The 8,966-nt window shown below is 41.1% G+C and overlaps 2 protein-coding genes and 1 long non-coding RNA gene across 3 annotated transcripts; 2 read left to right on the top strand and 1 right to left on the bottom strand.

The window, feature by feature from the left end:
- Positions 1-11: 11 nt before the first annotated feature.
- Positions 12-4,093, top strand: fbp1a (fructose-1,6-bisphosphatase 1a). The gene is made up of 7 exons (XM_067228204.1): positions 12-254; positions 784-946; positions 1,088-1,180; positions 1,287-1,427; positions 1,520-1,657; positions 2,593-2,712; positions 3,325-4,093. Exons 1-7 carry the CDS (start codon positions 85-87, stop codon positions 3,526-3,528), a joined length of 1,029 nt encoding a protein of 342 aa, XP_067084305.1. The 5' UTR covers positions 12-84; the 3' UTR covers positions 3,529-4,093.
- LOC136932901 (uncharacterized) lies at positions 2,773-4,585 on the bottom strand. The gene is made up of 3 exons (XR_010874782.1): positions 4,488-4,585; positions 4,297-4,344; positions 2,773-3,491 (listed from the first exon to the last, which is right to left on the bottom strand). It is a non-coding gene; the product is annotated as an uncharacterized lncRNA (long non-coding RNA).
- A 430-nt stretch (positions 4,586-5,015) lies between these two features.
- fbp2 (fructose-1,6-bisphosphatase 2) lies at positions 5,016-8,958 on the top strand. The gene is made up of 7 exons (XM_067228203.1): positions 5,016-5,246; positions 5,926-6,088; positions 6,550-6,642; positions 6,958-7,098; positions 7,726-7,863; positions 8,364-8,483; positions 8,679-8,958. The coding sequence occupies exons 1-7, from the start codon at positions 5,074-5,076 to the stop codon at positions 8,862-8,864; spliced, it is 1,014 nt and encodes a 337-aa protein (XP_067084304.1). The 5' UTR covers positions 5,016-5,073; the 3' UTR covers positions 8,865-8,958.
- The last annotated feature ends 8 nt before the right edge of the window (positions 8,959-8,966 follow it).

The following is an 8,966-nucleotide window of genomic DNA, read 5'->3' as shown; positions in this document are numbered from 1 at the left end:
CGTGTTCGCAGGCATTTAACTTCGTTTCAAATTACTTTCTCAGTCTTCTTTTGACAAGCATTGGCGTCTGGTCTATTTGCAACAATGTCAGACAGAGGATCATTTGATACCAACGTAGTAACTTTAACACGGTTTGTTTTGGAGGAAGGAAGAAAGGCAAAAGGCACAGGAGAACTAACAACACTTCTGAATTCGTTGTGCACAGCCATCAAAGCTATCTCTACAGCCGTCCGGAAAGCTGGTATTGCTCATCTGTAAGTAGCCTGACAATACAACTGACTGGGTCTATAGTATGGGTTCTCTATCTTAAGGTGCTGGGTTTCATTTACCTGTAGGCCTAGTATTTAAATATGTATTTCACCCCCACACACCTCATCCACTTCGATTTATGAACCTGTGTGACGTCACGTTCTCACTATCGCGGTTTTATGCAATATTCATGTACAAAGATTCAACAATAGCCTAACACCTCGGTGGATCTGGTACTCCTATTTGACAAATAATCTTAAAAGTATGGGATCTTGCATAATATCCTCATCCAACTATATCTAACCAGGTTTATGGACATTTACGGCAATATATGTTAATACGTTTATTTTATTATTTGAATAAACACGAGTGATTTATATTAGTATTAACGTGTTTGTCACTAAGTTCAATCAGTTGGCGGTAAGTGAAAAATGTTTGGTCCTATTATTATTATTATTATTATTATTATGACCAATGACTATATGTTCGTCATGTCAGTTATATTTATTGGACGTTCTCTACCCTACTTGTCAGCTATGGCATTGCAGGCAGCACCAATGTGACCGGCGACCAGGTAAAGAAACTGGACATTTTGTCGAATGATTTGGTCATCAACATGATCAAATCCTCCTTCACCTCCTGTGTGTTGGTGTCTGAAGAGGATGAAAATGCCATCATTGTTGAACCTGACAGAAGGGTATGTGTGCAACTTGTTGGATTTGATAATTGCTGCCCACTTCGTGATGCTGATGTTGGAGAAGTTAACAAGAATGTTACGGAAGGCAGAGGAGAGACATATATTTTGAATGACGTTGATTCTTTAAAAAAATCTTTTTAGGGTAAATACATTGTGTGCTTTGATCCCCTCGATGGGTCATCAAACATTGACTGTCTTGTTTCCATCGGGACCATCTTTGCCATCTATAGAAAGGTACGGCAATTAGTACAACATATTTCAAGCCTGAAACGTTTTCAAATGAAGGAACAGTCAATATTTCAGAACAGTCCGTACCTGATTTGTTTGTCTTTGTCCTCAGACCACAGAAGATGAACCTTGTGAGAATGACGCTCTGCAGCCTGGAAGGAAACTTGTGGCAGCGGGGTATGCCCTCTATGGAAGTGCCACAATGATGGTGCTCTCCACTGGGCAGGGAGTCAACTGTTTCATGCTGGACCCTGTGAGTCCTATTGGTGGCCAGCTTCTGTCTTTTTGAGAAATCACTGTTGACTAGTTCATGTTTGTTGACACTTGTAAATAACTCTGTGTCAGGCCATTGGAGAGTTCATTTTGGTGGATCGGGATGTGAAGATCAAGAAGAGGGGCAATATCTACAGCCTAAACGAGGGCTATGCGGCGCACTTTGACCCCGCCGTGACAGAGTACATACAGGCCAAAAAGTTCCCAAAGGTAAAGTTAGTCATTTTATTTTGGAAGAACACTGCCATGCAAGAGCTTCGATATCGCTCGTTCCCCCTGACAGATTAGCCAAGACGGACCCAAAGGTGGAGGATTTGGTGGTGGAAGGGAACCAAGGAAATGACCTTTCCGAAGCATAACCTACAGTTCTCAGGCTGTTGAGTTGACGTCTTACTCCCTTTCCTCCAGAGGCTGGTCAGGACACCAGAGGCCCCGTCCCCTGGGTCTGTGCCCTGCATGCTTGTGTGTCTTGGATGTCACTGCACCTTTTGGTTGCACACTAGTGTTGTAGCAGCCGTATATGCCATCATTTAACATCACTGCTCCCTCTGGCCTCTTAAGGCGTGATTGGTCAATTCTTCAGGTAGGTGTTGCAACAGCTGAGGTTGTAACGAAGGAAGGGATTGAATCACAACAGGATTTGTGAAATGAGCTTTCTGCTGCTCGAATGTCCAAAACATATCACCATGTGTTTTTGAAATTTTGAATATGTGATTGCAAGGGCTGTGTTTGCATAACAATGCATCGCACTGCAGAAGGATGTGACTGATGGCACAATGTACCTCAGCTTCCTTTATCAAAGAACTATTGAGGTTTGTTGGGAAAGGGTTTAGAAGGGTGAACAAGGAACTTGACCGGGAGTACTTGTAATGAGAGAGGAAGAGGAGTTTTTTCATTTATTTGAATTTGATTATTAAAGTAATCCCTGTCAAACTAATTTGTATTTCAGAAATGCAATACAAATGGGTGGCAATGGACCCTTCTATACAGATATTGATAGATGCATGCTGCTTGCTGTGTGTGTGTGTAAATGTAATGTACACACATACAATGTCACATTGAACTAACCAAACTGGCCGAGAACTTTTAAATTGTCATTACAGTCAGTGTCATCTAATTTCAGTGCAATGTTTTTCCTGTTTTAGGATGGCAGTGCCCCCTATAGCGCACGCTACGTTGGGTCTATGGTAGCTGATGTACACCGGACACTGGTATATGGAGGGATCTTCCTTTACCCAGCTAATGTAAAGAGTCCCAAAGGAAAGGTATGGTGAAGTAGAAAATATAGGATGCTGTTGAGTGGACACACCTTTTTAATGGTTACAGTGCATAGGTGGACGAGTCTATTACTGCTCTACTCTAAAATGTATTATAAATGATTTAAGTCCCTCATCAATCTGCACATTGATATAAATAATTTGATATTTAAACAAAAATGCTGATATTGATACGCAATCCATGATGACACTGGATGCTTATGAAACAAGTCATTGTCCACATAAAGAAAATGGCCTAAAATGTTTGGAAATGTCTGTGGTTCATGAAAACAGGAATTAGTTAAGTGTCTTCATGTATTTGTGAAAAAGGTTGTTGCACTGATGACTTCCAGTCTTACACCAGGCTGCGGCCCACTTATCTCTGGCATTGTCGAGTCATCATGACAGCACATAAGAGAGAAATGTTTGAGGTGGACATAAAATATTGCAGAACATTTTTATTTAGAGATTATGTCTGAATAAGTCTACAGTCCGAATTACAATGATTAAAGTTAGCAGAATATTTATTATGACCTATCTTGATTCTTATCCAACCCAGACTGCTATAAATCAACTGAATATCGCACAAAATCTCATGTATGTTTCAACTTTTCTCCCTAGCTGAGGCTGCTGTACGAGTGCAATCCCATGGCGTTCATCATCGAACAGGCTGGAGGATTAGCCACTACTGGATCCATCAGTGTTCTTGACATCCAGCCTGTCAGCATCCACCAGCGGGCTCCTGTGGTCATGGGCTCCCCTGATGATGTGCAAGATTACATCGCCATCTATCAAAAACATGCCAACGGAGAGCATGTTGAGTGAATGGACACACACTATAGCTAAAAGACCCATGACACATAGAAGGTACAGTATGTTGTGTAGGGAGACCAAAGCCAATGTTTTCGCCTTGACTAAGTTTAGTCCTAACCCCCAGACCCCCCCCCCCCCCACACACACACACACACACACACACCTGCTACCCTGATCCTAAGATTCTGACCCCAACAGAAAGTTGAGACCGGAAATAGGACAAAAAAAAACGCTGTACTCCTTCAACTGCTAACAAGACCAGACACACACACTCCACTGTTCAGTAAAGACACACTCCACTGTCAGTACAAGTCTATACTCAAGCAGCAACTACAATAATTAGAAATCTGCAAAAATAGTCACACAAGAGACCAAAATTACTCTTAACAGGACAACCAAAGAGTAGCGATTAGATTGACACAAGTCAAGCAGTCTTGCTAATTCTGAACCATAACCTGCTTATTTCAATGTCTTGGAGTCATAATGTGCCAAAATATTCCTCCAACAGTGCCTTGATATTTTCCAGTACATTGTATTGTTTTTATTGATAAAGCTTGAAAACAGTTGTTTGACAGTTCTTCCTGTTTCTATTTCCTTTTAAAATATTGTCGGCCCTCTACATACACACACACACAACTCCATAATGACATGGCAAAAATTGTGTGTGAGTGAAGGAGAAAGTGTACAGATTTTTTCATAAGCTCAGCCACACTATATATAAAAATAACATTGGGAGTAAATAGACATGCACTGTACTGATGAGTAACAATTAGAGCTCACCTTTTAACCTTTGAGACTGTCATCAGAAAAGTTTGTGATCTTGGAAGCCTGAAACAAACATAAATAATTGCAATGCTATTATGTACACTCTGGTATGTGATCACACTATGGAGAGAAGAGATGACCTTTTAAGCTACAGTTCAATAGAAGGTCGATGATATTTTAGCAACACACGGCACCTTTTTACTTACTGACAGTGAGATGGCATGCATCTTTTTGTACTTTACAAAAATTCCGGTCACAAAAAGAGACATCAAAGCCAGGGATATGATATACAGAATAGTCTGACCTTTTAAGTAAAGGTCAATAATTGGTCATGGAATCCATTGACATTTGAGGAACATGAGACTGTTTTAGCTTGTGAGCCCCCTTAGCCTGTCTTGTTCAAGCTTTTCTCAAATCCCTGCCATGCAAGTCTAGATGAATGCCGTTAATAATGTATTCATGTATCGAGTTATGTTGAAACTACCAACATAGTGACTTTTCTCAGTGAAACACATCTTTGGCTTCTTACTAGAGCACAGGCCGTAGTAGTAGCACATGCTCGTCCTACCCCTTCAGAATCAGTCTTCACTGCTGTTACATGATATCCCCCCTCTGCCCACCTCACAAATATAACACTTGGCATCCCTCCACGGGGAATGAGAAGGGCTCGTCTACTGAAGGCCTTCCACACCCACACACTCGGTTGCTGCCTTTCCTGGTTGCTGCCTCTGTTGCTGCAGGAACAGTCGTGCGCCTAACTCCTCCGAAAGGACTGCACAACCAGGACCCAAAATGTCGGATCAATCAGCTTTTGACACGGATGTCTGGACCTTGACGCGCTTTGTCATGGAGACTGGCCGCAAGGTCAAGGGGTCAACCGGCGAATTGACACAGCTCATCAACTCATTGTTAACAGCCATCAAAGCTATCTCCTCCGCTGTGCGCAAGGCAGGTCTTGCTCATCTGTAAGTGCTGTGTCTTCTTTTGCTTTGTTTGAATAGTCCCTCCCACCATGAAAGTAGAGTCTGAATGATCTGGTAGCCTCATTGTAAAATTCCAGAAACCCATGTTTCCTGTATTTCCTGTAATGTGGCATTATAGCTTAGACCAAACCAGTTAGGTCAGCATAGAGCACATTAGAACGTTTTTTTTTTTTTAACACAAGAAAGGAGATATGTATGTTTTGGTTGTAGATTAACAAAAGAAACCCATCATGTAGGTTTCCCAGTGTCTGGTCATTTCTCAGCTAAATGGTCTGCTGTCCTCGTGTAGAGGAAACATGAGTCTGATATGCTTGGTATGTATGTCAGAGTCAGGCATTTAAACTCTGAACTCAGAAATGTGAATGCTGTCACATCTAAACAACAGTTTCTCAGAGTAGCTAGCTAACATGGAATAACTTAATTTTGATTCAAGATTTTCACATTCTACCTTATAATGCGTGTGCAACATGAAAGATTTCCCTCTGTGTGTGTGTGTGTGTGTGTGTGTGTGTGTGCACGCAAGATCTACTCATTGTATTGTGTGCCTGCCTGTCCAAGGCTGTATAAACACCAATGGACGAGCTATAACGGTCCAGGGTCCTAGCCATATGTCATGAAAGCTTTCCCACCTGCTAGTTATATGTGCTGTCCAATCTTGCAGACAGGGCATGGCAGGGAAGGTGAACGTGACAGGGGATGATGTGAAAAAACTGGACGTTCTGTCAAACGACCTGGTCATCAATATGCTGCAGGCTTCCTTTGGCACCTGTGTCATGGTGTCTGAGGAGAACAAAGAAATCATTATCACTCCCAAAGACAAGCGGGTAGGATGTAGTGTCCATCTCTTCTATAGGACTATGTAGGAAACCCCACTGTGTCATATCTTGGTGTGGTGGATTCTTAATACATGGATCTACCACGGTTAGGAAAAATAACTGAAATGTGTGTGTCTGCATGCAAATTGAGCAAAATACTAAATGAGCAGCTGCTTGGTCAGTGATTCATAGTATATAAAAGGCGAGAAGCGGGCAGAGTTGTTTTTGCAAATTTAGTTAATTTTAAATATTTCATTGCGAATTCATGTGATTTAAATTGGTGAAAGATCACCATGGGTTAGGGTTAGTTATACAACAGTAAAAGTATAGTGCTTGTTTTTGTAAAGCGCCATTTCTATTCAGTATTTCCACTCATGGCCACTAGATATCCACTTATGAATAACATTCTGATTTGACTACTTCACTGAAACCTTGAGGGACTTCTCACTAACTCAAAATCTCATCAACAGGGCAAATATGTTGTCTGTTTTGATCCCCTGGACGGCTCCTCGAACATAGACTGCTTAGCCTCCATAGGCACCATTTTTGCCATTTACAAAAGGGTGAGCTTGTTGACTCCCATTCCTCCTTTCTCCTATTTCATAGATGTGGACTCTGGTTTGACTTCTTGCTTTATCCAAACCCTCTTTGGTTGTTCCCTTTTCTACTGCAGTCTTTATTTTCTTGCTTTGTTTAGCAGTGCATGCTGTTGAAGGTATAGCTGGAACTGAACATTTGAGCTGCACCATCTCTGCCATTGCCAGAGCATTTTATTTATTGCTTGCTTTCGGGATGTGAAAACTGTTTCAGCAAATGTATCTACAAATGTTCAACTTTCTATACTAAACGTTTCTGTTTTTTCCAATCCAATCTGGCAGATATCTGAAGGAGAGCCCACAGTACAAGATGCCCTACAGCCTGGCAATGAGATTGTGTGTGCAGGCTATGCCCTGTACGGCAGCGCCACCCTGGTGGCACTCAGCCATGGCGCTGGGCTTAACTTCTTCATGCTGGACCCTGTGAGTGTGCTCACGTAAAACCTACACTCACATACATGGGATGGTTCACACCAATATCCAGGGGTTTCAAGATAAGCAGCGATATGCTACATTCATTGGGTGTTGTTGTTGGTTTAATTTAACTTGAGATACAGTACATCTTAGTACACTGCATATTGTGTGACACATCAAATAAGAGCTCATTGAGACCAGAAAAAACCCTGCCTTTTAAAGATTACCTACAAACTTTACTTTCCCATTCTCTATTCACAAGTCATACTTGAGGCTCTAAAAGGAACATTTGGACACATATTTCAATAGTTTATTTTATGCAGGATAATCTATGGCCCAATCTTAGCTGTTACAGGCCACATTTGGATACTAGTAAAAACAAAAAGCTGTTCAAGAGTATGAAAATAGTTTAAAGTATCCAAATAAGTTCTGTATAATATTTCATCACGAGTATTTTATACTCATGGTGCTTCTTTTGACCAACGTTTTTTTGTGTTTTGTTTTGTTTTCCTATCTGTGAACAATCATATCATAAGTACAGAATACCTCAGTAAATAATTACAGTTTTATTTTAAATACAATGTGATAGACAGTACAAGGCCGAGAAGCCCCATAACTGGTCATGTTGACTTTCAGGCGATTGGTGAGTTCATCTTGACAGAAAAGAACGTACAGATGAAGAAGAAGGGAAAGGTCTACAGTCTGAATGAGGGCTATGCCAAGTACTTCCACCCATCAATCAACGAGTACCTGAAACATAAGAAATATCCAGAGGTGTGTCAAATATCAGCTGCACGTTATTTATGCACTATTTGTGCGTCACTTTGAATAAAAGTGCCTAAATAAGGCATTGAGGCACTTTGGATAAAAGTTGGTTGAATGTAAAGAAACGTCAGCTACCACCCCTTTGTTCTGTCTGAATGGCAATGAACTACTCCAAAGCTTAGTACAAAATAACATTTTGATTCAACGTAACTAAAGAGCTGACCCAGTTCCTTAAACATTGTGTATTTCTGTCTAGAATATGGTGACGGTGTATTCAATTGTGGTTTGTCACTACTGTGGTCCACGCAACCACATCAAGTTATTCAAATAATATCACTGATTCAGAGCAGAGTACAGGGTGCTTTGCCAGCTGTGACAACCAGTTCACATTTTTATCCAAAATTATAGACTATAGCAAGGGTGGCTCTGAAAAATAACATAATATTCCTCTTGTTCAGCTTGTTGAGAAATAATGCTGAATCTTCTCAAACTTAATGTTGTCCTTGTAGGATGGTAGCGAACCTTATGGTGCCAGGTATGTAGGATCGATGGTGTCTGATATTCACCGCACCATAGCCTATGGTGGCATCTTCATGTACCCAGCCAATGAGAAAAGTCCCAAAGGCAAGGTAGGTAGACCACAGATGAGAAAAATGGTTTGTTATGCATCAAACCATGCGGTTTTAAATTTAAATAATCCAAATCCTGGAGCTACAGATTCACTTTTAATCTGCCGACTATATACCGTAACGTACCTTACTATGAGGTGAACATGGTAATAGTTTACAAGTTTCACATAACATTTTTGTATTCCTTACCCCCAGCTGAGGCTGCTTTATGAGTGCAACCCGGTTGCCTTCCTTATCGAGCAGGCCGGGGGACTTGCCACCACAGGGACCCAGAGGATACTGGACGTAAAGCCTGAATCCATCCACCAGCGCGTACCATTTGTAGTGGGCTCATCCGATGACGTCAATGAGTACATTTCCTTTGTCAAGAAGTATTCGTAAAGATCATTGTTTCTTTTTTAGTCTGGCCAATGATATTACCCAATGTGCCAATGGTACTTTATTGAAATTGTCAATTAAATTCCAAAAAAGGTGAGTCCATTA

The sequence above is a fragment of the Osmerus mordax genome, chromosome 24, assembly GCF_038355195.1.
Source record: "Osmerus mordax isolate fOsmMor3 chromosome 24, fOsmMor3.pri, whole genome shotgun sequence".
NCBI classification, from domain to species: domain Eukaryota; kingdom Metazoa; phylum Chordata; class Actinopteri; order Osmeriformes; family Osmeridae; genus Osmerus; species Osmerus mordax.
This window is presented reverse-complemented; position numbering and strand designations above follow the sequence as displayed.

Excerpts from the sequence above, each read along its gene's own strand:
- fbp1a (XM_067228204.1), top strand. The coding sequence starts at position 85 with ATGTCAGACAGAGGATCATTTGATACCAACGTAGTAACTTTAACACGG. Across the intron at positions 947-1,087 it reads TTGTTGAACCTGACAGAAGG|GGTAAATACATTGTGTGCTT; the intron begins GTATGTGTGCAA and ends AAATCTTTTTAG. Across the intron at positions 2,713-3,324 it reads TAAAGAGTCCCAAAGGAAAG|CTGAGGCTGCTGTACGAGTG; the intron begins GTATGGTGAAGT and ends TTTTCTCCCTAG.
- fbp2 (XM_067228203.1), top strand. The coding sequence starts at position 5,074 with ATGTCGGATCAATCAGCTTTTGACACGGATGTCTGGACCTTGACGCGC. Across the intron at positions 7,099-7,725 it reads ACTTCTTCATGCTGGACCCT|GCGATTGGTGAGTTCATCTT; the intron begins GTGAGTGTGCTC and ends GTTGACTTTCAG. Across the intron at positions 8,484-8,678 it reads AGAAAAGTCCCAAAGGCAAG|CTGAGGCTGCTTTATGAGTG; the intron begins GTAGGTAGACCA and ends CCTTACCCCCAG.